The sequence below is a fragment of the Chelonoidis abingdonii genome, chromosome 8, assembly GCF_003597395.2.
Source record: "Chelonoidis abingdonii isolate Lonesome George chromosome 8, CheloAbing_2.0, whole genome shotgun sequence".
NCBI lineage: Eukaryota > Metazoa > Chordata > Testudines > Testudinidae > Chelonoidis > Chelonoidis abingdonii.
The window spans coordinates 83,609,478-83,637,377 of NC_133776.1; the positions used below are offsets into that span (position 1 = coordinate 83,609,478).

The 27,900-nt window shown below is 42.2% G+C and overlaps 3 protein-coding genes and 1 long non-coding RNA gene across 7 annotated transcripts in view; all 4 read left to right on the forward strand.

Annotated features, from left to right (window-relative positions):
• The window catches only part of MTMR8 (myotubularin related protein 8), a 45,202-nt gene extending 36,147 nt beyond the window's left edge, over window positions 1-9,055 (forward strand). The window contains exons 14-15 of one of the 3 annotated variants that reach the window (XM_032790102.2): window positions 6,358-6,405; window positions 9,006-9,049. In XM_032790102.2, the coding sequence (XP_032645993.1) occupies window positions 6,358-6,372 (15 nt within the window). In that variant the 3' untranslated portion in view covers window positions 6,373-6,405; window positions 9,006-9,049. Of the gene's footprint in view, window positions 1-6,357; window positions 6,418-9,005 lie in introns of those variants that run through there. The other 2 variants (XM_032790098.2, XM_032790099.2) reach the window with 2 other exon arrangements.
• A 5-nt stretch (window positions 9,056-9,060) lies between these two features.
• ASB12 (ankyrin repeat and SOCS box containing 12) lies at window positions 9,061-12,236 on the forward strand. Its single transcript, XM_075068782.1, has 2 exons — window positions 9,061-9,850; window positions 12,019-12,236. The coding sequence occupies exons 1-2, from the start codon at window positions 9,061-9,063 to the stop codon at window positions 12,150-12,152; spliced, it is 924 nt and encodes a 307-aa protein (XP_074924883.1). The 3' UTR covers window positions 12,153-12,236.
• Window positions 12,237-14,196: 1,960 nt separating this feature from the next.
• Window positions 14,197-21,668, forward strand: LOC142047207 (uncharacterized). The gene is made up of 2 exons (XR_012656412.1): window positions 14,197-20,635; window positions 20,754-21,668. It is a non-coding gene; the product is annotated as an uncharacterized LOC142047207 (long non-coding RNA).
• Window positions 21,669-26,866: 5,198 nt separating this feature from the next.
• Window positions 26,867-27,900, forward strand: part of AMER1 (APC membrane recruitment protein 1) — a 90,360-nt gene continuing 89,326 nt past the window's right edge. For both annotated transcript variants that reach the window (XM_075068780.1, XM_075068781.1), the window contains exon 1: window positions 26,867-27,001. The gene's annotated coding sequence lies outside the window, so the exon portion shown is untranslated. The remainder of the gene's footprint in view (window positions 27,002-27,900) is intronic.

A 27,900-nucleotide genomic window follows, 5' to 3' on the forward strand; every position in this document is an offset into this window, starting at 1 on the left:
CACTGGTTTCAGTGGCACTTACTTGCAGAATAAGGTACTACTCAATGTCAATGGAGGTCTCTGGTCTGTGGTGAATGATACGAATGAAGCACCATTAACCATCACAATACATGCTGTCCATATTTTCATGCTATCCCAGAGTGATGATCAGCTTTCCTCTCTCTATACATTAGAAGGAAACACGATTTCTTTTCCTTCATCAAAAACAACCTTCCTTTGACACACATGACTTCCTAGAAAATGGCATTTGGATGACTTTCAGCAAATTTTTAGAAGCAGCTCTCTAAACTCTGGTCTTGTCCCATCCTGGCAGCTCATTTCCCTAGATCTCATCGTAAAATAGGCTTCTTTAAGAAATGTCATATTTCTGTTGAAAGCACTCAAGGCTTGATCCTGCAGCAACTGGAGTCAGCATTCTCAGTTCCACAGGGCCTGTATCTCTGAACAGCAGTTACTCTATCAGTTGTAGTGTGTTGCCCTAGTGGCCACTGTTCAGTGATAGCTGAAGTGGTTTAGTTGGATAGATTTGGACATCAATTTGTGTATAACACTTGAAATCTTTCTGGTGGAGGTGCTATTTAACGATAATTATATTGACTTCTTTTTAAATCTCAGATCCAGTATGGGCTCTAGGGCTTTTTCTGTCCTAAGTGTCCATCCCACAATTTTTGCCTTGCTGTCCTAGGTAAGAATCCTGTGTAATAGCCAGTGCCTCTTAGATTCTTTCCGCAGTTGTGTAAGCTTCTGTAGCTTTCTGCAGATACCAGCTTTCTTTCCATCCCTACTGCATTGTCTGCAGATTCACATTTCTTAACCTGCTGTTTTTCCTTATCAAGTGGTTACTATTTTCTTTCTGAAAAGAGATTTCTGAATGTAGGTTTTCTGAAACTGAAGATGCATTTAAATCTTAGAAACTGCTGCTTTGGATGAAGCTAACAATGCTGCTTTAATTGAACAGCCCTTCTTAAATTCCAAGAATCAAAGAAATAAGTACAAAAGCCTTGAGTCAGTTAGTCCACTTTCTTTCATACACATACATTCTGCAGGGGCAGTGCAGGACTGTTCTCTGTAGAACTTCCTCCAGAGTTTTGTTCACTATAATTTTAAATTGCTTGAGCAATTAAACTTCCACAAGGTCATAAATAAAATCACACCAGCATGGAAACTTTATTGCAGGCATGTTCAAATTTGTTAATTTGTGGCAGGTTTTAGTTGAACATACCTTGTAGTAACAAGCAATGGGCATGGTTAAGAAACAGCAAAGTTTGTGTATTGTGGGATCCTACTTAAAGATAATTTTTTCTTTAAGTAGAAGACTGGAACCTTAGAATATTGCAGGCCTCTAACATTTTTTTCTTTGTTTATAAAACTTGCCCTTCAAAAAGTGGATTTTGTCTTGCATGCTATTTAAAAATCTACCCCCTTTGGAATTTTTACGATTTTTATTTATATGACCATTTTCAAATAGTTTATTCAACTTTAGCAGAAATGGATGCAAATGAAATGAGGTGGAACATTCAGTTAACTTGTTGATCAAAAAATCTTGACAAATGTTACATTAGTGAGTACAATTGTGGCCCCCTACATTTATGTGGAAAACAGGATCAGAATCAGAGAAAGCTAAAACAATATATCACGTAAGTCCAGATTTTCAAAGGTAGTTGCAACACCTAATTGATTGAGGAGTCTAACCCTCATTTTCAAAAGAGATTTTAGTACTTAGCCTAAATCCCAATGAGTGCACAAACATATAAATACCTTTTTAAAATCTGGTCTGTATCCCTGATTTAATGCTTTTCAGCCATAGAGCTCAAAGCACCTTACAAAGATAAAATCACCTATCCCCATTTTACAGATGGGAAAACTGAGGCACAGATATGAAATGATTTGCTCAAGGATATACAGCAGGTCATCAGCGGAGCTAGGGACAGAACTCTAGCCACTAACTAGATCGTGATGCCTCAGAAAAACACAAGTATGAATGTGAATTGCCTCAACACAGTCCTGCCACCCCAATCAAAGACACTGGCTAAAGAAAAATGTCAGAGGTAGATGATTCTCAGAAATGTGCCCAAGGTCACTTTGTGTTAACCAGCCCTTGATCAATGGTATCAACTGCTGTATGGAAAGTGCAAATTCAATTTCTGTATCCTAAGGCAAAAATGTTCCTGGCAAGTGGGAGTTCTAAATCCTCGCAGGCTTCTAAGATTTTTCTCATTTTAGTAATCTTAAATATTCCTGACAATGTGAATGAAATTCATTTGCCTGTGTTAGGGTCCTCTTATGATTTGTTGAATTGAATTGAGTCTACAAGGCTGTAATTTATATGTCAGGGAAGCTTATTGTCTGTCTGACAACTCCTTTGGTCTGGATGATTTATAATTTCTTTCACCACTGAATGTGACCACCTTCTTAAACTTTTGAGGAGGCAGATACCATTTTTAGATGTTGTAGGTATGTTGTCAAAGCCTTGTTTTTCCTATCAGGTGTTAGGGTAGTTGATTTCTCCTGAAGATACCTTGCATTAACTAAAAGTACAGCAATTAGTAAACTTGATACTTAATTTTTTTAATGAAATCTGCTATTTTCTGTCAATACAGCATATTAACTAAAACTGAGTTAGGATAAAACTACTTGAGAGTTAAGTTAAATAAACCACTTCTTCGTTCTACTGAAGATTGTTTTGCCTATAAAGTATCCAAAATCTTGTGACCCATTTTGTTTAATCCTCTTTGTGGTCTTCACAGTCCTAGAGCCTTTAATATTCCACCTCTCTTACTGGTAGTATAATTTTTATAGGGATTCAGTGTTTGATTTAAATTTAATAGGGCAGTAGAGCTTCATGACAAGTATAATTTTAAGCTCCATGGCTACATAAAATGACAAACTGGTACAGTGTTAAAGATTGAACTACAAATCTTTTAGTTGGCAAGTTTGAAGATCTCAGATTAGTAACAGAATTTACATGCAGAATAAAATTGCACAGAAACAAATATTATGAATGCTCTCGTGTTCCATGTGTGGTGGGGTAGCAGAAGCTCTCAGTGAAGCTGTCAACTGTTTGGAGGAGAAACACAGAATCCTCAACTTGGGCCTTCCTGGATTAGTGAACAAGCAGTTAGTCACAAACTCCTTTTCTCAGGAGTTCATAGCATCAAGTAAAGTGCAGTTCTGTTCTGAACAGTGTTTCTCTAAAACTGACACATCCTGTTTCAATTTCTCTATTAAATCTGCTCAGTTTACAAGTTCAAATGTTTTTCTGAGAACCTGGGCTTTTGAGTTTAAAGCAACTTTTTCCCCTTTGTCAACACCAATATGTTCTGTGGGCCAAATTAGATCCTCACTTACCTGTCTTCAATGGGTTTGCATAGGTGTAGATGAGTGCAACTTAAGAATTCCATTGATACATGAAAGATAATAAGTTTCAGTTCACTTTTCCATAGCTGTGTTGGCTCATCAGAGATGATACAAGTAAAGAACTAAAAATTATTTTTGTCACTGAAGTCAGCAGATCTGTGGCAGAAGAAGATTCTGTTTTTCTATAGTTACTCTACAGAGTAGAACTGTAACTTAAATGGAACACTTGTGCACACTATAGGCACAAGCATTCCCTTGAAATAATACATTAACATGTAAATGTAACGTGATAGGTGCATGGTGCTTTATATGGTAATTAAGGACAGCCCCTGGGACAAGGCACTTGCAATCTAAGTTGAGTATCAAAAAGGTGGGATATGGGGAAAATTAATATCAGGCAAGGGGGAAATGGGGAAGTGTATGAAATAAGACTGTAGAATTGCTAAGGTGTGTTAGTTTTCCACTTGACTTCAGCGGGAAGTAAGAGCAACTCTTCTTTTGTATGGGTAAATGAACTAGTGTCATCTGCAAATTTTATCATCAGTGCTTTTATGTTTACCTCATGATCATTGATGGAAATGTGAACAGCATCAGGCGTAGTACCAGTTTCTGCAGAACCCCATTAGAAACACTCCTTCAGTGATGATTCCCAAGTGATGCTACTTTGAGATTTGTGAATTAGCCAGTTCTTAATCCCTTTAACATTTGCTTTATTGGTTTAGTCTGGTGCTAATATTTTAATCAGAATGTGGTGCTGTACTAAGTCAAACACCTTACAAAAGTCCAAGTATATTATATCTACATGGTTACCTTTATCAAATAAACTTGTAATTTCAATGAATGAAGTCAGTTTTTGTCAAACAAACCTATTTTCCATAAACCATGCTGACTGGCATTAAGTATATTCCTATCCTTTAATTCTTCATCAATTTAAATCCTATATAAAGTTTTTTGTTGTTTTGTCCCGGAGTGATGTCAGACTAATGAGACTATAGTTACCAAGGTCATTCCACTTGCCCTTTTTGAATATTGACACATTAGCACTCTTCCAGTCTTCTGGAATTTTCCCAGTATTCCAAGTTTTATTAAAAATTAACATCAGCAGGCCAGAGATTTCCTCAGCCCACTCTTTTAGGAGTCTTAGGTGCATGTTATCCTGGCCTGCTGATTTAAAAATGTTTATCCTAATAAACATTGTTTAACATCGTCCTTACTTATTAATGAATTGGAAAGTACTTTATCATCCTTATGTGATACAAATACAACATCCTACTTTATTTCAAATTAACAGAATATTGAATACTTCTACTTTTTTGTCATTATTAACATTTTTATCATCTTTACCTATAATGGGCCTATACCATTGCTAGAATTTCTTTTGTTCCTTATATACTTAAACTTTGTACTTCGTGCTGCCAGCTATATATGTTATTTCCCTGATCTCTCTAGCTTTCCTTATCAATTTTCTACTCTTCATAACTTATTTGTATTGATTGCTATCCATTTCCCTTTTTTCCCCATTTATGTTGCTTTTTTAATTTCTAATTTTTGCCTTTACTTCATCATTGAACCAGGATATGCTTATAGCCCAAGTTATCCTCTTTCCTGATGTGGCATCATGGCTTGTTGGCCATCCAATAAACTCCCTTCTTAAACATCTCCCAATTTTCATTCACATTTTTTTCTGTTCTTCCTCTCAATCAGTTTTGTTCACAATATTCCTGAGCTTTGGGAAATTAGTCCTTTCCAAGCAATAGAATCTGCTTTATATCATATTTGGAGTTAGTGGCATTCCAAATAGACTGAAAGTCTACAAATATTTCAGTGAATTTCAAATTTCCTGTAGTAATAATTCTTAGTGTTGCATAGCACTTAACAATTTTCAAAGTGTTGCACAAACTAATTCTGACTATGCCGCTTGTTGAAGGGTTAAAAAAAAAAAAGTGGGGGGGGAGGCTTCCTTATCAGAGTACCCCTTGATTTAGTTCTTATGTTGGAGATCTTTCTCCTGGATAATTTGGTTTTTTTTCTTGCTATCTCATAGCTCTGATAATGCTGCTTCAGACTGTCAGACAATTACTCCCCCACCTCAAAAGGTTTAAAATGAACTGGCTAAGATAAAATTACACTCCTGCCTGCTGACAGCTTTTGATAATATTGTTCAAACACTGCTAATTCTCCTCCTTCCAAGGTACTGGAGATTTTTGCCTTGTTGCATGCTGCTTAATTTTGTAATACCAAAGAGGTGGTTGAGAAGGTGGGTATATACTGGTTCATATGTCTGAAAACCATCTTCAGTAAAGCGTCATGAAAACTTGCTCTTATGAGAACAGACATACACAGAGCATTCTCCTTTTAGAAATGAGGGCAGGCCAGTTGTCAGTCTCTCCATAGGTTAATAATAAAAGAAACTGAAAGCTTGGAAATCAGTGGCAGTTGCTCTGAAGGTGCAAAAGGTGTCGGGGGAGAGGGGAGATTAGAGCCTGAGAGAACATAGGTTTAAATGGTAGGAGAGGACAGAGCAAGACTTAGAGATCTCAAAGCCTGACAGTGTTGGTGTAAGTCCATGGCAGGAAACTGACCAGCAATCTAGTTAAGAAATATACTCAAGTCTTCATAAAATTGACTGACTTAGGAGGAGATGAAATGAAACAAATGTATTGTGTGTGTCTAGTCTGTGCTCATATCTTGGTTCCAACCCTCCACAGCATCTGCATGATTGTCCCCCCCATCCCCTAAAAGCATCACCAACCCACCCCTCTATATTTACCCTTCTAAGAGAGAACTTTCCAAGAATGGAAGTAGTAAGATAAAACGCCTGTGGGGCTAAAATTAGCCCGAGAGCCCTGGCCTTTATCCCTTCTAGTGGCATTTCAGCTGTGTGCCTGACGACCTGCGTTGCTTCAGTTCTACAGAGCTGGTGCCCTGTTCTTGGGTGAGGTTTATCCTGGGAAGATCGTGTCTTCTTTTTTCTTTTTTTTTTTTTTCTTTTTTTTTAAGATGAAAGAGAATTAGCACTAGGACAAGCTGCCTGCTTCACAGCACTAGGTGAGCATCAACTACCTCATAGAGGTAAGACAGCAACATAATAATGGCCAGGCAGCTTTGGCAACTTTAAAGTAACTTGGTAACCACAGCTTTAAATATGTAAGTATATGTAGTATTGGTATTATACTCTGTTAACTGTGACCAAACTCTATCTGAAGATCAAACATGCGCATGTTTTGCTTCAATGTAGACGATATCTCATTTTTGGCTATTCTGATCAGTAATTATATGAAATATGTTTCTCACTACAGTATTTACACTATCAAAGTCACTGCATGGATGCTTTTGCACACTATTCTAATACATTGATTTGTTGTTAGTAAATATTACAGCTGTCCTTTGTTTTCAATATCTTTTCCTTTTAAGTATAGTTGTGCATGCCTTTCAAATCAAGTCCTATGTTTAAAAAAATCAGTTGTGTATAATTTTCATGTTTCTCCTCTAGAACTCGAAGTCTTCATTGCTGTATTAACTTAGGGTAATTGTTTGTTTGAAACAAGTTTAGAAGATACAGATGCAACAGATTCATGTATTTACAAACTGCCACAAAACTTACTCAACTAATTCAGAAAATGTAACTGCTAAGATGGAATGATACATGGGAACCTCCTTAGATTGGGGCATAGACTAGGTTTTTTAATTGGAGCTTTAGTTAAAAATAATAAAATAACAGCTGTTGAATATCATTTTAATGCATAGTTTTGGATCATAACTAAATTTGTCTGCTTTTAATAAAGTGAGATAAATGAGCTTCTGTTCCAAACTCAGCATTTCCTTCACTAATACAATCCCTAATTATTTGGGTGGGGGGTGCTAACCCTGCCCCCAGTCTCCAGTTGTTTACATCTAAGTAGATACCCACTTGCTTTGTATTATGAAGTGTATCATCCAATTACTAGCGTCATTCTTGTCACAGATGTGTTTGCAGGAATAGACGTTGCATAATGCAGGTAACTTGACAAATAGAGAATTTCAGCTCCTAATAAAAGTATTTGCAGGAATCATTTAGGAGAAGGAATGGATAGAGCTGTTACTGACGCATCTTCTGTTAAAGGAAATTCTAGATGCTTTGGGATTGGAATGTGTCAAGAATTCCTTCTGCCCTTCCCTAAGTTATAGCATTTCACAGCTGGTCAGATGCATTGTGGGGGATTTCACATTCCTCAGAAGCATTAGGAATTGGCCAGGGCAGAGGCTAGATACCAGATTAACTGGATCAATGGACTGAGCCCATATGGCAAACCTCCATATTTAATTGCAGCTGCTGTGTAAAAGAAACAATTGGCAGGCATTTCCCCTGTCTATAAGACAAATGTAAATGCAGCTTGGTTCTGCAATCCTGCTCAGGAATAGGAAAAATCTGCTCTGTAAAACAGTAGTTCTCCCAGGTCCCCAACAAGTTTTGTGGGTCTGTCAAGCAGGACCAGTGTTAGACACACTGGGGTCTAGGGCAGAAAGCTGAAGTCCCATTGCCTGGGGCTGAAGCCAGGACCCTGAGCCCTTGCCACCAAGCAGAAGCCTGAGCAGCTTAGCTTAATGGTGTGCTCTGTGGTGTGGAGCCCCAGGAAGTTGCCCTGCTTTCTACGCTTTTAATGCTGGCCCTGGCTTTTATATGCAGAAAACCAGTTGTGGCACAAGTGGGCCATGGAGTTTTTATAGCATGTTGGGGAGGCCTCCACGGGAAAAAGAAGGTTGAGAACCCCGGCTGTAAGAGATTCAGCTGCTTGCATATTTACTTCAGAAAGTCCCTTACTACCCTTTCTGAAAATGCTTAATTAGAATTTCATTTTTAATTAATGCTACAATTCTCTTTTAAATAATAGTAATAATAATACAACATGGCTATTCCAGTCACTTAAAAATTGCAAGACAGAAAAAATGTCCAGGCTTGTTGTCTATTGTACCTGTAAATGTCAGTAACACTGCCAGCTCCTAAAACTTCTTGAGAACGTTATCTAGGTCTCAGAGTGCTTTGCAAAAGTGGCTGTTGGCTAAGCATTATTCTTCCCATTCTACAGATGGTGTTTGCTGAGGCAAGGTGAGCTTAAGGGCCAGATTTTCAAAATTGTTCCGCATCAACAACTCCCCTTAAGAAAAATGGGAGCTGGTGAGTCCTGAGCACTTTTGTAAATGTAGCTGCCTCGTTTAGCAGTTGGATGATGAACTCTTCCAAAAATCTAGCCTTCAGTGACTTCCCCAGAGCCATACAACAAGACGGTACTGAAGCCAAGTCTTGTGAATCCTAGCTCCATGCCTAATCCAGAACCCTCCTCCTTCACCCTCAAAAAATCCATACAAAACCAGGATAAGAATTAGTAGTAGGTGCCACAGTGATTGTTGCTTTCTGAATACCTACATCGGTGTAGGTAGATTGAGGTTTCATAGCCCATGCTCATACTGGAGCATTGGTCCAGATCTTTTTGTCATAAAACGTGGTTTTCCCTAAGTGTGGGAATAAATGTAAGTGTTTGTCTGAGGAAGGAATGACTATAAGGTAATTATTTTGTCCTTGTGCTTCTCCGCTTGTGTCTGAGGTTCCCCAGAGCGGAGAATGAAGCTGTTTTTAGAACTAGTTCCTAATCCTGTTTCTTGTTCCATAGATCTCATGCTTTACACAGTTCATGATGAGAGTTATACTTAAGAGACAAACCAAAAATGAATCTAATGGATATAACCAAAATCTTCTCCATGCTCCAGCCCAGAGAAAATGAAGATGATAATGGAGAAAGACAAGAACTGAACCAAGCAGCATCCCAGGATGATTATGAAACTCTTGATGAACTGTTGTGCCAAGACAGATACAAAACATTTATTAACAGCAGAAGTGGTTGGGGGGTACCGGGGACCCCACTTCGCCTGGCAGCTTCAAAGGGCCATCTGAGAAGTTTAGAAGTTCTCTTAGCCCATGGAGCAGAAGTAGACAGCCTAGATGTGAAAGCGCAAACTCCGCTATTCACTGCTGTTAGTAATGGCCACCTAGATTGTGTTAAAGCACTATTGGAGGCAGGGGCCAGTCCTTCTGGCAGCATCTACAATAACTGTTCTCCACTGCTCACAGCCTCTAGAGATGGAGATGTCAGCATTCTGCAAGAACTCTTAGACTATGGGGCAGAAGTCAATGTTAAAGCTAGAGTCCCAGAGTGGGCTGCCAACTCTGCAGCTTGCTCAGGCCCTTTATATCTCTCAGCGGTCTATGGACATCTGGAGTGTTTTAAAATGCTGCTGCTTTATGGAGCAGATCCCAATTACAACTGCACTGATAAGAAAATGATTGCACGAATCAAGCAGCCCAAGACTGTGCTTGAAATCTGCCTGAGACATGGTTGTGGGAGTGAATTCACAAAACTGCTCATTGATTTTGGAGCCAATGTGTACTTGCCAAACGTCGCAGGAGATAAGATCTCGCCGACTAGTGAGGCATTGGCGCTGCTGATCAGGGAAAGAGGTAACTTGTATGCACTGCCATAGATTTGGAAACTTGCACTAGCCTTACAGCTTTGATAGTACATCACTTGGGTAGTACGCTAATTTCCAAAAAACCAACTTGAGATCAGTTTGAGTAAGGGCTTTTTGCTAGCCTAAACTTCCTTGGAGTTTCAAGTGGGCACAGATTTTTTTTCTTCAGTTCCTGTCCTAATCTGTTGGGTGGTGTTGCTGGCGGCTAGTAACTGCTACTTTTCACCCCAGAAGTAGTTGCATTCTTCAGAATAAAACAATGAACTGATGCTAAATCTACTAGCTGCCTATTGGTTGGTCAGGTTAAAACACACAATGTTGCTTGCTTTTCCCAAGTGCTTCCCAGAAACTTGCTGTTGCTAAAGAAGGTACAGTTTCGAGATAAGGCCAGTGGTGACATAGCTGTGAGTGTAGATCACACGAGACTCCATCTCACCATCACCTAGAGCAGGGGTTCTCAAACTGGGGGTCGGGACCCCTCGGAGTCATGAGGTTATTACACAGGGGAGTCATGAGCTGTCAGCCTCCACTCCAAACTCCGCTTTGCCTCCTGCATTTATAATGGTGTTAAATATATAAAAAGTGTTTTTAATTTATAAGGAAGGTTGGGTATAACACTCAGAGGCTTGCTGTGTGAAAGGGGTCATCAGTAAGAAAAAAAAAATAATTTGAGAGCCCCTGACCTAGAGTTTTCACATTAAGAGCCAATGAGCCTGTAGTAGCTTCACCACAAGACTCCTCTGCATTCAAAGCTGTTTAACTCCTTCTCCCACCACCAAATCTTCAGTACATGGAGTACCTAAAAGGAAGGTTACCTTCCTTTCCTTCATCAATATAGCCTGGTCTGAAAATCTCCACTGCCACAACCCAACTGAGTTGACTGCAGAAAATGTTGCCGCAGCAAGGAGTAAGGGTGAATCTTGAGGGAAGACATGATGATCAAAGTCAGTATGGCCAGGAATCAAATCAAACTGATACTCAAGATTCTCCTTCCTTCTCTCCCCTCCTGTTATTATCAAGTGCCAATGTGGGTGAACAGGTACCATGATCTCAGCAGTTTGGTACAGACATTGGATCAATTAGTGCCTTGTGGAGGGGGCAGCAAGAGGAGTAGAAATATACATAGGAACAATTAGTATTTGGTCTTCCAGAATCTGAAAGAGAATGTGGGAGGGGAGGGATGGAAGATGGGGGTGGAGGAGAAGAGGATGGCTAGACACATTAACTTCATCCTCTTGATGTTCTCCTCAAAGCGCTTCTGAACCGAATTTGCCACCAGTGCAGCTCCACTGTTGGTAGCAAGTGTGGGAGGACTTGTGTAGACAAGGCTCTGGTACTTCTACCAACCTAACATGCTCTTAGCAAAGTTAGGTGACGCCAGTGGCAGTGCTAGTGGCTGGTTCTCCCACTGTTGTTGTTATCCCACAGAGCTGCACTTGTACTAGTGTGAGACTGCCCTAAAATTGTCAGTGTGGGTACAGCACTTGTGAAACCCCTGTAGCTAAGCTCATCATTTAACATGTTGAGTAGCCCAGCCACAGCAAGGAGCTTGTCCCATGTCCCTGCCTTTGAGGAAAAAACTGAAAGGGGAAAAGCTATAACAAGAAGATGGTTTCCAGACAAGTTGCTTCCTGTGTGTATAATGGCATGGAGATGCAGGACCTTAATGCCAGGCAGACGCCTCAGTGAGCTTGTAGGTGTGTGACCATATGACTGGGGGCATGAGGGGGAGAGAATGTGGCCAAAGGATGTATCCCAGCAGCATTTGATTTTTACCCATCTAGAGCAAAATGTCATTGTCATGGATGATCAGATTGCTCTCGTTTATTAAAATTCACAACGCAGAGCCAGGCAGTTTGCATTATGTAACCTGAACCATGCAAACCCATCTGCTTTCGGGAATGCCACTGTGAAACAATATCATCATCCGTGATACGCCCATTGATATGGCTCCTAGGTGCCATTGCAATGCAATTTATTCATTTAAAATATTGCAGTTGCCAGCCACTTTATGGCTGGTTGAAAGCCAAGCAGAATATAACAGTGCACGAGGAGTGTGCTGTGAGAGAGACTCATTCTAGATGCTCTCTTTGCTTAAGGTAGAAGGTTTTGAATATCCTGAAAGTTTACAGTCATTTTTTCCCCCTTTTTGTGCAGCTCATCCAAAATCCTTGATGTCTCAGTCGAGGCTGGCTGTCAGGAAGCTTCTGAAACTGACCAACAGCGCATGTGCCATAGATCAGCTGGGCATCCCACCTGTGCTAGTGAACTACCTCAAACATCAATCTTAAGGGAAGATCAGAGCAACTGTTTTGAAGATAAAGTTCTATGTAATGAGTTGACCCCCTCGATAAAGAGCCATTGTGGAGTAGCAATTATGCAGTACATGGTAGCCATAATTCAGTCCTCATTACTTGCCGTGTGTGTGTTTGCTTAAATTACATCTCCAAAAGGCAGCTTTGCTTTATTGGAACAAACCAGACAAACTGGTAAAAGGTGATAGCAGTAGATGAAGATGGAAAAGAACTTGCCTCTAGTAGTGCATTGAATGGACTGGAGAATGTTAGAAAAAAATCTGGTTTAAGTATTTTATATCATTTTGGTGTTATACCCTCATAACTTAATCCTCTTACACCTTATTTGTTACAATCAAATTCAAAAAATGTCTGTCTGGCTATGCCAGAACCTGAAAGGCAAGGCTGGCTTTCTCTCCTACTTTTATGGGGGAGAGGACAGGAGGTACAATAGGGTAAAGAGTGTTGGTCTGTGCTCTGTGTTGTGGCTTTAGTTGCACGTAGCTATCTGTCTTGTTTTTTTTAAAACACCTCTCTCCTGGAAAGCTATAAAAGTGCACCTCAGCCCTTCTGAGCTGGGGCTAAAAGCTAATGCTAGACTTGCGATTTACATCAGAATTGTGTGTGGGTGAATTCAGAGCTGGAGATTGGAGCCCTTGGAGCACTCTACAAAGGATATGTCTTCATTACCCGCTGGATCAGTGGGTAGCGATTGATCCAGCAGGGATCGATTTATTGCGTCTAGTCTAGATGCGATAAATTGACCCCCAAGTGCTCTCCTGTCGACTCCTGTACTCCAGCACCACGAGAGGTGCAGGCAGAGTTGACGGAGGAGCGGCAGCTGTTGACTCACCCCAGTGAAGACACCACGGTAAGTCGATCTAAGTACGTCAACTTCAGCTACATTATTCACGTAGCTGAAGTTGGTAACTTAGATTGATTCTTCCCCCCCCCCCCCCCCGACACTGTAGATCAGGGCAAAGAGCACTGTGGCAATGTGGAAGGAGAACAGCAGTGCAAGCTCTCATACCCTTCCTCCCTAACATACCTTACTCTTTGCCCTGGTCTAACTGGCGGGGGAGGGGATCGATCTAAGTTACACAACTTCAGCTACGTGAATAATGTAGCTGAAGTCGATGTACTTAGATCGACTTACCGTGTGTCTTCACTGGGGTGAGTCAACAGCTGCCGCTCCCCTATCGACTCCTGTACACCAGCACCGCGAGACGCGCATGCAGAATTGACGGGAGAGCGCCTGGGAGTCGATTTATCCATCTAGACTAGACACAATAAATCGATCCCCGCTGGATCAATCGCTGCCTGTCGATCTGGCAGGTAATGAAGACAATACCCTTGTGATTCTCATGGGGGTCAGAGGGTGGCCATTCAGTGTTTGGCTTCTGCTGACACTGATAAACGGGGCTAATCAGTACCTGATATGGACAACTATTTCACTAGCTGTATAGCACTGAGCAAATGCTTAGTAATGTAGAGAGTAATCATAGTCCACAGAACAGCCGTCAACTGTTAATACCTTCCAATCCTGGGCTGGATTTTGAAATAGTGACCTAGAGGCAAAAGGCTGTTTCATATGCAGTCCCCTGAGCCCTCCTCCCCTCCCATATGTAACTTTTTAAAGACTCAAATACATTGTTCAATCTTCTCCTTAAAGATAGTTCAAGGCAGGATTAAGGGGAGAGAATTTTCATCCGATCTCTTGTGTGTGTATGAATCTATGATTTTTTTAAAAAGTATGTTGTTGTTGTGATTAAACTATTCAGGCCTATATGGTAAAATACTATTTCACTGTTAGTGGAAGAGGTAGGAAGCCCTCTTGGTGCTGATGCGTGAGTACTGAACTGCTGGAAAATGGAGACTTATGAATAATGTCCTGACCCAGCCTCATAATTAGGGGTGCCAAGCAGATCAGTGCACCATGACTCATTGAGGTTATGTCTGCTTTGGAGCAGAGGATGTAATTTCCAGCTCAGGTACACATACCTGAATTAGCTTTGACTAAGCTACCATAGTAAAAAAAAAATAAAAAAAATAGAAGTGTTGCTGTGATGGTGCAAGCTGCGGGGTGGGCTAGCTACCCTGAGTACAATCTCATCTGAAACTTTAAATATGTACTTGGGGGGCTTACGCTGCCCTGACTACACTTCTGTTTTTAGGTGCTGGCTTTATCAGCGCTAGCATGGATACCCTACCATAGCTAGAAATTACTCCAGCTCCAGTGTAGATGTACCCTGAGAGAGGTCAGTGCAGAGTATATGGCATTGGACAAGCAGTTCCGATAATATAAAAAGCTGGCTCCGCTTCAGAGCAGACCTGGACCAAAAGGAACCTGTCCTGACACTAGAAACAATTCTATTAATGCTCTCCCCCCTTGCCCCTACTTTTGCTGCAATGCTACCTCTGCATTTCCAGGGTCTAGTTGAGAATGGAAATTGGAGATGTTGGATAATCTGGAGAGAGGCCACTTCCATGCTACTTCTGGCTTGAGTGGGAGAAACAAGCCCTGAAATCTCCTAAGAGCCTCTCTTATCCCAAACATGCTGCAGATCCAGGTGCCTTAGGCCATCTCTCCTCCACCTATCTTTCCTAATTCCCACTCTTTAAAATGTGAGCTGGGCCCAGGCTTACACCCTGGATGGAACCGTGGCAGTGTTTGGGGAAGTTCAGATCCCTCTCTACTTGCGGACAAAGCCTTGAATGTCACCAATATTTAAACCTTGCTTTACAAATGCTCATCTCACAAAGAATGTATTTATCTGTCTGAGGTATTTTATAAGACCCTTGCCTTGCTTTCTAAATGCTGTGTAAGTCAAGCATAGCGAAAATGGTTACCTATGTTAGCAAACAGTCTGAGATACCACTTTTAAAGTTTGTGTGTCCACACCCCAGAATCCTAACTGAAACGACTCTTTGGAAATTCCACTCAGATAGCTCAGTGTACCTGTCTTTAAGCTGGGTCTACTACTAAGCCAACAACTGACTGAAATATGAAACTAAAACTACTGCACTCCCCCTCTCCCCACAAGTTATCAGCTCAGACATCTATAACATTATCTGGATTCATGCATAGTGCCCACCCATCATGACTGGCAGAAGTTCTGGTGACATGAACATACAGCTGTTTTGCTTGTGGGTGGAAGTACTTACAGTTCACTGTGATGCAATTGGTCTTAGATGCTGGACACCACCAGTAAAGTCTTTAATCTTTTATATTACCCACCCACATAGTCTGAAGCCACATTGTACCAGGGGCTGTACAAAAACATAGCCAATTACAGTCCATACCCCAAACTCTAGAAGACACTGGTGGATGACACAAACAAGTGGGTCAGGAGGGGATGGAGGAGGTGAGGATTGAGACACAAATATAAGTAGGATATTTTAGCACAGACTGGCTATGTGCACAAAGCTATACCACAATGTAGATGTAATCACAACTCGCAACAGTCAAGTCTGTTCTCTCTGGCCTTGGCTGCAAAAGAGAAACCTGGAATGTTAATACAACTGGCATGTCCACATTAAAGTGCTCCTTTGAGTGTGCATTTGTGCCAGTGCTGCATTTGGGTTGCTTGCTTTCTGGTTAAGAATACTTTCTCTTAGGAGCCCACGCAAGCAAAAAACCACGATGTGATGCCTGGATGTGCTGGGTGCCTCCCAAACAACAGAGTATCTGCCCCAGGGAGCTCCCAAACTAACTATAGACAGGACACAACAAGGCAGGGTAATCGAAGAGTAGGAGACAGCGGAGGGAAGAAATGGGGAATATCAATAAGACGACAAGGTTCCTCGGTGAGACACCCCATGATGGAAAAAAGAAGTTTGTTTTAAAGAAGACAGAGGTGGGTAAAATGATCTAACAGAAAACGACCTGGCAGACTGTTGTTTATTGCTGTAACACCCAGGACCCCATTGTGCTAGGCACTGTACAAACACAGAACACAAAATCCCTACCCCAAAGATCTTACAGGCTAAGTAGTTTGGTTGTCAGCTCTATCATCTGCCCTACTTCATGAGGCTTCCAGCTCTGCCGTGTGTGTAATCAAACACTGAGGACTTCTTAGCCTCAAACTGCACCCTCCCTGGTTCATGAACTAACAATAAGAGCTCCCAGAGGTCTGAGTTAGAAATCATTGTGGCAAAATGTTGTGAGGAGGCCATTTCCTAACTGCTTTATAAGCTAAATAAGTGAAAGTTGTCTGGTTGGTTCCTCCTGTGGGGAAGGTGAATGATGCTATTGGAAATGTGTTAAATAGGTAAATGCTCAAAGCTGGCATTATATGCAGATACCCATTACACTTTTAACAGACGTTGCAAACAGCAGGTGGTTGCTATACACTTTATTTTGTATTGCTGCCTTTAAATATGTACAGCGGAACAGTATTTAACCCTTCAGAGGTGCATGCTATATGTGGCACATCATGCACATAGTAGCAAAGAGCTGAATAATGAATGGGTTTCGGAAATGTGCTGCTGTGTTTTAATACAAATATTATTGCTTAGGTGATATAGAGTATGACAGAGCACCCCTGCCAAATCTGCAGGGGGCACTCCCCTTAGATTCAGAACCACAAGGTGTCACTGTTCTCCATTCACAGCCAGATGCTTGTGCACTTACCTGGCAGTTTAATGTCTTGACTTTTAGGGCTTTTATTCTGTGTCCGGATTTGGCAGGATATCTCTTATGTTCATGTTGTATTATATTCGTATCCCAAACCTCACTGTTAATTAAGTACCGGCTAAGATAGACACAATGGAAAGCTCTCAAGGCACCGTGTAACTGCAAGAGTGGTTTATGATGCCATCAGATCCTCAGGATGTATAGCTGCTCTCTTCAGTTTCCCTGAGTTGTGTTTTCTGTAAGATATAAACAAACTTCACTTGCTCCTAGTCTTTACTGAAATATTATGCAAAATGTCCCTCTGGTGTAGGCTTCAGTCAGATTATATTTGTTTGCAAAACACAGACAGGAACAGAACAAAGTTTTGCATTATTTATAGGCTTACAGTCTAATTGTTATTTCAAGGGTTATGGAATCTATTACTCAACATCTATTAGGCTGTGAAAGGATCTCCGAGGGGAAACAATAGGAACCTCCTAGCTAGGCAAATTTAAAATTAGACTGGACACAAAAAACAACAAGAAAATATACTGTAAGGAACAGCTGTGTGTTGTCCAGGATATGGGCTGGATGGTCTAATAGGCCTTGCCCATTTTTAGATTTTATGAAGCCGTCTGTTGTTGAGTAGTGAGGTAACGACTTAAGATATAACTTATTCACCTAGTTACTGGCTTCAGTTTGTTTGTACACTGAAGTCCTGGTCTGAAATACTGTGCCATTTGCCATTTGTTTTCTTTGCACACTGTAAACCAATCCCAGCCATGACATCATAAAGAGCCACTAAAATAGATGAGTGCATATTCTGTACTCTGTTAATACCAATTGCTGCCAGTGCTGGAGGAGAAACGCAGCAGCAGTATCTTTCAACTTGCTGGTAAGGCCAAACAAATTCCTACTGAGACGTGTTTCTTGGCAGCCTGCTGGTGGCAGGTAACACTGTCACATTGTGCTCACAAACTGCATGGTGATCCTTTTGTGATGCTAAGTCTTCTGATAGGCTTGGTGATATATTGGTGTTATTGAGGGCAATAATGCTATTCAGACTGTGAATTGAGTTATCTCAGTCTGAGTGAATATACCTACTGGTGTCCTTGGAAGATTAATTTTACAGTGGGGATTTTTAAACTTGTAGTCACTTTGTAATTACATGGTTAGTAGCACATACTAGCAACTGCCCATTCTTCTCAATGCCCTAGGGTGGATCGTCCCCGATGCGTCTGCAGATCAAGACCCATTTCACCTGTATAGAAGCTCCTATCTGGTCTTGCACTTTGTTCTATCTCCTCAACTCCATATGGTGTCCCAGCACAAGATAATGCTGACCTTGTCAGTATTACTTTGTGGGGTCTGAACCAGTGTCCAGCGACAGCTCTTTCTCCTGATGAAGAAGGTGGTGGTGGTTTCCATGTCCCCTCCCTGCTCTGTATGGAGAAGGGGTAAGTGAGGTGTAGGAGCAGAGGGAAGAAGGACACCCTGACATTAGCCCCCTTCTTCTCCCCCTGCAAGCAGGAGTCTCTGGGAGCAGCTCCAAGGCAGAGGGCAGGAGCAGCACATGGCAGTGGGGGAGGGACAGCTGAACTGCCGATTGCTAGCCTGCTGGGTGGCTGCAGCACAGGGAACTTAGGGGAGCGAGGAGCTCATAGGGTAGGGGGTCCACCCTGCCGGTCCACCCTGGTTCCAAGCCCCCATCAGCTAGCTGCAACGGGCTGCTCTTCCTGCAAGCCGTGGACAAAGTAGGCGGCTGCCAAACGTTAGAAGGGAGCATTGCACAACTTTAAACGAGCATGTTCCCTAATTGATCAGCAACATAACAATGAAACAATGTTAATCAGGACAACTTGAAGTGAGGAGTTACTGTACTTCAGCGTTGCTCTGTTGACTTCCATGGGCCAATTTACAGCAGCTGAGGATCTAGTGCTCTGATTTCCTTCAGACTTTTGTTGGCCCTCAGATTGTACAATGACAGGCAAAGTATAAAACCCCAGAAAGTATTCTAGCCCTTCTGGTCCGTGTGAGCAGAACTTTCCAAATAAAAAATGTTGAGCTGAAATTTTCCATGTTTAGTCTTAGCCAAAAGTGAATTTGGTTGGGGAGTTTGAGTAAATTATTTTGAATTGTATGAGTGTGAATAAAATAACCTTTTTCTGCTGCAAAGACAGTAAGTTTTTTTTTTAAAAAAAAAGTTGCATGGACGTAACTCAAAAATTGCTGAACTTTACAAGTTGGGACCTTCTAGGTTTCTAAGTCACCATTAAAGGTTGGTCTCTAGACTCATGAAAACAAATAGAAGAGCTGTAAAATCAGCTTTATGCACAAGTAGTAAAATTTACATTAAATATAGAGTTACAAATAATTGAAACTAATAATAACAATAACAGTATTATAACAATACTGGAGAGAGTGTGACCCAGTGGACAGACACTGGCAGGTACTGAGCAGACTTGGATCCTGTCCTCAGATTTGCCAGTGACCTCCTGGGTGGCCTTGAACAAGTCATTCCACTGCTATGTACCTCCATTTCCCCATCTGTACAAATGGGAATAATGAACTTACCACCTTGATAAAGCACTTTGATATCCACTGATGAAAAGTGCTATAAAAGATCCAGATGTTATATTACTATTATACTATATGAAACTATGGAATAATTTAAATGCATACTATGGGGCTTTGATAACACCTTGACAGGCATGATAGCAATACCATAGGAAGAGAGATTAGATCATATTGCTGTTAATACAACCAATAGTTTCACGAGCATGGTTTTGTGTTACATTTTCACTAAGGAGACTCACGCAGTCTCAGCTGTGCAAGTGTGAAGGTGCAGAGTGAAATCAGTAAAAAACATGATGTCTTAATCTTCTTTTTAAAAATTAAATAGAGAAATCAAATATTTAATGTTACTCCAAGCAAAGTGGATGGCAAGTTGCATCTCCAGGAGGGTCTCTTTCCTGTGATTGGATTGAGCCATTTTAATATTTTATCTTCCGTCCTTGTGTGCAAATTTCTGGTTCATGCTTCTCATGTCTGTGCTCAGCCTCCAGCTCGTTTATGAAGTTTCAGCAGCTCTCAGACACTCTCTGTCCACACACCGACTCATTTACTTGCTTACTGCCTCCATTGCATCCCCTAGATCTTTCCCACACTCCCTCTCCTTGTCCCCGCTGCCTCTACACACCTTTGATTACACCTGTGGAAATTAGAATGATTAGGTGGGTTTGCAACAAATGAGAGTAATGCAAATAAAATAGCCTTAAAGTTACCATAATGAACATAAATCTTTATAATTTGGAAAAAAGACTTAGTCAAAAAGCTGATGGCAAATGACCTCTCAGTGACATCTTCCAACCATGATCTGTACTTGTCCATAATAGATTGGCTTGTTTTTTTGCAAACGAACAACATTCACTTTAAAATGATTTTTTGTAAATAAACATTTCCTTTCCTATGTTACTAATAGCAGAGTAGATTATTAAAATGGAAAAAATCTAAGGACTAGCATATTTTCATCATTTGTGCATCTCATTACTTTTTCTCTCAAAAAAAACAGGAAAAATCAGTGAAGTCTGTTTCATTTCTTGGTGCTGTGATATTCTGGATTGATGAGCACTGTGAAGGAGTTTGTATTTGTAAAACTGCACTCTCGATTGGCTCAAAACAATCAAATAAAGATCTCTTTTGATCTTAGCTTTTGTGAAAAGCCTGCTAGGACTAAGTTGGCAGTGACAGTTTGTGTTCCTTTTAACATCCTCTACATCATTTTTTTCCAAGGAAAATATGACAGAGCATTTCTTTTAATGACTAAAAAGCTCTAAGGAAGTGGGTGGAACATTTTACAGGTCTGGTAAGCAGAACTGGCTGATTTGAACCTGGAAAAATCAGTCTGTGATGTATTATTGGTTGAGAAAGCGTGTTTTGTTTTGATACTTAAGGGTTAATAATAATACATTTTATTTTTAAAGGGCTCCCTCACTGCAAAGGGACTCAGAGTCTGGTATGGCAACACATAACAAATGATGAAGACATAAAGTACAATAGCAATGAGAAGTCAGCAGCTTGGTAAATATCCTTTTGATGAGTGGAGTTTGGATAGTTTGGGGACCTTGCCAGCAGGTTTTGAAATTTCTATTCTTGAGCACAAACATCAAAACCAGCTGGAGCACAATGGAACTAAGCCTCCAAACAACCACTCAGCAAAAATGGCTGTAAATGCTTTGATTCAGAGTCCTTTGGTGTTACCCAACTAAAACCACTAGGTGGCCTTCCAAAGCTAATCAAGAACAATTTTCTCTTGTCCCTCTATCTCGCTGACTTGTTCCCTAGCCAGTTTGTGATTCTGGAGTATTGGAACAAACTGCTGTACTCTATGAAAATGAAGGTCCCGGAATCATAAAATCAACATGATTGTACAACTAAAGGAGGAGGAGAAGTGATGTTCAGCTGGGCAGAACTAAGCCCAGAACTGCTTTAAGATTACTAACCCGGGAATTTGAGCTGTAATTCAGCTTCAGCAGGAAAACACTAAATTATGAACAGTTAATCTATAGAACATAACTATGGATATGAAGCAAATGATTATCTTAAAACAGTAATAGGTGGAGGCAGGTAAAATGGGCACGGTTAATGGAAAATAGTATGATTTCAAATCATTTATTCAAATCTTTCTTAGTTCTGAGTTGTGTCTCCTACTTTAAAGGAGAACATAACAATACAATCTTTCCCACTAATGTGACTAGCTATGCAAAGCAACCCCCTCATTACTATTTACATTTTCATTAAAAGCTAAGAAACAGGCTGCATTTTTGTACATTTTTAGTTGGGGTTCACGAGTGATTTTTGCCCCATCAACGTGTATTTTATTTTTGTATTTATGTTGATTTAATTTTATCTCACATTTATTTCAGGTACTTGTATGGCTCCCATCCCCATAGTGTCTGAGCATCTCTCAGGTCTTGTTTTAACTAATAACAAAAGGTATGTTTTTATCTCAGGGTAACTAATGCACGTGAACTATCCCGAGGTGAAAACCCAGTGAAAACAAGGCATATTAGTTTTACCACAAGGTAAACTAGTTGGCATCAGCACCATACCACTGCCTTACCTAATACATTTTGGGACCTCCACTGTGTTTTTACCACACACATTAATTATTGAGGCAAAAAAAATCCCCTCTTTCCAGCAGTGAAGACAAGGCCACTGTCAACACTTTTGTGAGGAAGGGAAATAGGAAAATTCCATTTTACAAATGGGAAATTGAGGCACAAAGAACAAATGACTTGCCAAAGGTCACATGGGAAGTCTGTGGCAGGGCAGGGAATTGACTCCAGATCTGCCCAGGTTACACCCTAACCACTGGACCATCCATCCTCTCCAAAGAGTGACTATTGTGGATTGGTGACATGCCTCTCAAATGTCCCTCATTTCAGTCCCAAAGCTACCTACAGTCCATATAAAATCTGATTTTTGTTGTTGAAAATTATTTATTTCAGAAAAAGAGAATCATGACACTGAAGTTATGAAAGTGTTATTTACACCGAGGGAAGGTGTTTCACTGTATTTTATATTTCTTGCAAAAATAATTTGCTGTGTCCTTCATTCTGAGTCTTTGTCATGTGTCATGTTCACATTTGGGCCTTGGCTGGTGGAGTGAACAACAACAGCATGTAAGAAGTTGTACAGACACTGCCTGTGCTGTATAGATCTTGTGGATAAACAGAGAGATTCATTCCTATGTAGCCACAAGAGCTATACAGCACAGACAACAGTCATTCAAAAGTCTCACACCCTGCCCTGACAATGTGCCTGAGCCATGACTTGAAGGGACCACTTCTAGGGTTGGGAGCGGAGTTCAGTATCCATGGAACTTTCAGTATTTGACCTGTCTTCTGAGACTGTCAACAAGGAAGACAACTCATTCTAATTGTGATGTGTCACTTGTCCACAAAGAACTGGTTTTAGACTCACTAACTCATTGCACATACATCCCTGAAGGGCTGTCAGATGGCTATAGTGTTGCCAACCTCATCTGTTCAAACTCATGAGTCAGGTCCCCCTGAATAATGATATTTTAAAAATAATATGATTTGAGTTCTTTTTGTTTGCTTTATGGTTTTTGAACTTTTAGGGTTCATGTTTTCAAGTGTTGCTTTGCAACTATCAGAGCTAGAGACAACCTATTTTGCTTCTTTTTCTTTTAAATGAAAGCTGAGAGCATAGACTCCGACTTCCCCTCTGCCCAGTGGGTGCTTGCGCGCCCAGCCCCCCCCCGGCCCTGCCCCTGCACTGCCCTTGCCCCACCCCCATTCCACTCCCTTCCCCCAAGTCCCCGCCCCGCCTCTTCTCTGCCTCCTCCCCTGAGCGTGCTGCATGCCCGCTCCTCCCACTCTCTCCAAGAAAGTCCTAAGTGCCACCAAACAGTTGTTAGGTGGTGGGCGGAAAGCACTGGGACAGAGGGGGAGAAGTGGGGATGCGGTACGCTCGGGGGAGGAGGACGAGGTGAGGAGGGAGTGGGAGCAGGGGGAGTTTGGCTGCTGGTGGGTGCAGAGCACCTGCTAACTTTTCCCCATGGATGCTCCAGCCCCACAGCACCCAGGGAGTCAGCACCTATGGCTGAGAGTCTCACATAATCACTTGAATTCAGGAGCTGGGCCTTTAAGAAAAACACCAAATATTGCCAGTCGCCTGGTAAAGTCACAAGAGCTGGCAATACTGAAAACAATTTCATCCAAAACTGACACATTTGTGCAAGGAAAGGAATGAAAGCACCTTGGAAGACTTTTCAGTATCAGGGTGATACAAAATATACCTCTTATATTAGAATCTGCATTTAACTAGGGGGTGGACCATAGGCATGGAGATTCAGGTGCCTGCAATGCCCCCAATTCAGATTTAAAGTAAAATGTGCATAGGCGTATAACAGGAATGGCTCTGCACTCTGTCCCCCTCTTGCTTTGGTCATGCATGTTTAACCACTTGAGAATCATGTCTTGAATCTTCTCTTTCAAAGGAGGCAGGAATCACTATTCTGAAGTCCTCAGACTCCGAACCTTGTGCATCATAGGCCCCATCAAAGTTATAAGGGGTGAGGATTGTTCTGTAATCACAAAAGCTGGAAATGGAAAAAGCCTGACAGGTTCCACCAAGTTCTTACCTCAATGTCCAAAGTTGGATTGTCCCGTTTTTCCCAGTGCAGTTTTAAACAGCCCAAGGGATGAGGCTGCTACCATATTCCTAGGGAAACTATTCTATGTTCATACCTCACTTCCAGAGGTTAGGTAGATCACCAGTTGAATGTGAGCTCCCAGTGCCATGTTGTAGCTAAGATAGCTAACAGATCCTTAGATGTATAAACGGGAATATCAAGTAGTGGGGAGGTGGTATTTCCTCTTTATAGGGCATCAGTGAGACCATTATTAGAATACTGTATCAAGTGCTGGAGCCCACGTTTCCAAAAGGATGTTATAAAAAATTGCAAAGGGTTCAAAAAAGAGTTACAATAGTGATTCAAGGTCAGGGAAACATGGCCGGAGTGAGAAAGTTAAGAATCTCAATCTATTTAGCTTATCCAAAAAAAGGTTAAAAAGTGGTTTGATCACAGCCTACGAGTACCAATACGAGGAAGAGATTTCTAATAGTAGACAGTTATTTACTATTGCAGAAAAAGGCATAACAAGATCCACTAGTTGGATGCTGAAGCCAGACAAATTCAGGCTAGAAATAAGGGGCAGTTTTTTATAGTGATTGTAATTAATCATTGGAAAAACTTACCTAGGGACAGGGTGGAGTCTCCATTATTTAAAGACTTTACATCAAGATGGAACATCTTTCTAAAAGATATGCTCTAGCTCAAACAGTGTAACACATGGGCTTCATGCATGTGTTACACAGGAATTCAGAAGAGATCATAATTTTTTTTTGCCTTAAAAAATCTATGACATCTATTAATCTAAACATATTGTCAAGTATCTTCAGCATTAAAAGAACAACCCCTCTACAATGTTGAACTGTAGCAGGCTCTTATAGTTGCCTGTGTGAATGATTATAGGGGGATATGGTAATGTGCAGTAAATCAGTGTACTATATGCTCCCCTGGGTGGCTAGCCTCAGACTTCCACCAGCCAGGAACACCCATGACAGCAGCAGACAGTACAAAAGGATTGATAACCGTCATCGCCAATTTCCAATTGCAGACGGTACAAAAGGATTGATAACCGTCATCGCCAATTTTCAATTGCAGACGGTGATATAGGGCTGGTAACCATCTCTGCTACTTTGCAAAGGCGAATGAATGCTGCTGTGTAGCACTGCAGTACCGCGTCTGTCAGCAGCATCCAGTACACATATGGTGACAGTGACAAAAGGCTAAACAGGCTCCATGGTTGCCATGCTATGGCGTCTGCCAGGGCAATCCAAGGAAAAAGGGCGAGAAATGATTGTCTGCCGTTGCTTTCACAGAGGAAGGATTGAGTGATGACATTTACCCAGAATCACCCGCGACACTATTTTGGTCCCATCACACATTGGGATCTCAACCCAGAATTCCAATGGGCGGGGGAGACTGCGGGAACTATGGGATAGCTACCTACAGTGCAATGCTCCAGAAATCGACGCTAGCCTCGGTACATGGACGCACACCGAATTAATGTGCTGTGTGTGGCCACGTGCACTCGACTTTTTACAATCTGTTTTAAAAAACCGGTTTCTGTAAAATCGGAATAATCCTATAGTGTAGACATACCCTGTAGATGGATGCAGTTACAATGAACTACTCTAAGTCACTAACATGCTATATATTTGATAGCAAATCTTACATATTTGTTCAGATCCTGAAGTCAGCTATTCATTGATCCCAGAAAGATAAATGGAGCTCCATGTGGTCTACTGTATGCACGTCTGTCAGAGGAAACATCAAAACCAAGGTCCTATCTGCTTTGGATTATTATTTATTTTTTTATATTTTAGTAGTATCTGGAGCCATCAGTCAAGATCAAGGCCCCATTGTACTAGGTTTTGTATTTGAAGACATGGCCCCTACACTAAAGAATATATAGTTGTGGGCCATGATCCTACAAACACTTATGTACATGTACATGCTTAACTTTACTACTGTGAGTACATCAATAGTAAAGCACGTGTATGTTAAGTGTTGGGGCTTTGGACATTAAAGATCCTGGGAGGCAGATCTGTAAGAGGCAGGTTTGCTTTTGTGTTAAAAATAATAATATTTTGCATTTATGTACAGCCTACTTCATCCAAGGAATTCAAGCCACATTACAAACATTAATTAATTAAACTGTACCATAGTCATGTGAGGTAGATACTCTGGCAAATTGAGGTTACATGATTTGCCTAAAGTCACACCATAATCCCATGTGATTGTGACAGAGTCAAGAACAGAATCTAAGTGTCCCAGCTCCAGTTTTCCCTAACTAACCACTAGTGGACCCCATATCCTCTTTTCATCAAACTCTCCCTCCAGCGGTTGTACTCGCATTCCACCCCAGCAGTGGCAGTATTTCAGTGGTGCTCTGTGCCTACAGCTTATGAAGCACTTGGAGGTCTTTTGAAATGAAAAGCACTTTAGATCAGGGGCAGCTGGAGTAAGCACACCTAGGTTCTACTGCTGAGTCTCCTCCTAGATCCTGGTGGTGGGACAGTAGGCAAACACAGCGTTGTATACTGTTGCTTTGAATCACAGGGCACCGACCACCACACTTTCTGCTGGGCTTTAAAAGGAATCCGCAGAAACACTGGATTTTATTCATTAGCATTTAGCTCCATCACTTCGAGCGAGGTGCCCCTAGCTGGGAACCTTTCTTTCCCACTAGCTCCCTTCACCCCTCCCTGCCACTGAACTGCAGTGACTGCCGATCCAGCTCCCGGGGAGCTCACTCCGCTGCTGAAGTGCAGCCCCGCGGCCGCGCCACTCCGCCGCCAAGCCCAGGGGGGACCGGGAAGGGAAGTCGGAGCAGGGAGCCGGAGCTGAGCCGGCTGGGCTGGCCCCTCCTTAGCCGCGCGTCACTGGCTCTCCAGCCTGTCACTTGCACGGCGGCCCTGCCCCCGGCTGTAGTGCGGGGCGGGGCGGGCGAGAGGCCGAGGCTGCTCGGCGCCGGGGGAAGAGCGCGGACAATGCACAGGCTGGGAACTTCCTGCCGCGGCGGGTGCGGGTGCGCTGCCCGGGGCAGAGGCGAGGGAGCCCGGCCGGCGCTCGGTAAGTGGGGCGCGCTCGCAGCACTAGCAGGAGGAGCCTGGGCTGCACCTTCCTCCCGCAGTCATGTCACCGGGCTGCATGTGGAGCGGGGCTGGTGGCTGTGTCCGTCTGTCCCTCCCTCCCTCCCTCCCGGGGCGATGCACCGTGCGCTGTCTGTGCCCGTGGCCCTCAAGCTCAGGTGTCCGAGCGGCGATTTGCTGGCTCCCTTTTGTGTGAGCTCACGGCTACGGTGGGCTGGGGCAGGCCCGGCGCGCTGTCTGCTGGGCTAGCTTGGGGGGCATGGGGGAGGCTGCTTGGGCAGCAGCCCCACTCTGCAGGGGCTGCAGAGCCAGCCATCTCAGGGATGCAGGGAGGGCTCTGCCCCCCATCGCCTTGTAGGCCCGGAGCTGTGCAGCTTTGTTGTGGTTGATTTGTTGGAGCAGCTGGTGTCTCACGCCCCTGCTGCCGCCTCTGCACCAGCACCAACACACGCCTGGGTAACTGGGTGCTTGTGTCTGCTCTGTTTATTTTCACGTGTAATCCCTCCTCCCGGGAGGGGATCAGCAGAATCAGGGAGACAGGTGGGTGGTCTCTGCCTGTCCCCTGATAGCTCTGGCTCGGTGGGTATCCCTGCATGGTGTCGTCAAAATAAGGAGTACGCACTGTTAATGTGAGAGATGGTTTATTGTCCTCTGCTGTGTAAACTTTGCGTTTCTCAAGGGATTCTACTGAAATAAAACCACTGATGATCAGAGTTCTAGTTCCCTCTTCTGTCTCCCCTTTACTGCTCCTCCCCACCCGCAAGGCTCAAACCAGTTGACCCCTGAGTGCTCTAAATTGCTGGTATTTGATATGTAAGGGTGGAACACAGAAGCTTTGTGTCTTCAGCTACTGAGAAATCTAAATCACTGATGGCTTCC

What these genes read in the sequence shown, in the direction of transcription:
- ASB12 (XM_075068782.1), top strand. Translation starts at nt 9,061, where the DNA reads ATGAATCTAATGGATATAACCAAAATCTTCTCCATGCTCCAGCCCAGA. An exon ending in GCTGCTGATCAGGGAAAGAG is followed by an intron (nt 9,851 to 12,018) that starts GTAACTTGTATG and finishes CTTTTTGTGCAG; the next exon opens with CTCATCCAAAATCCTTGATG.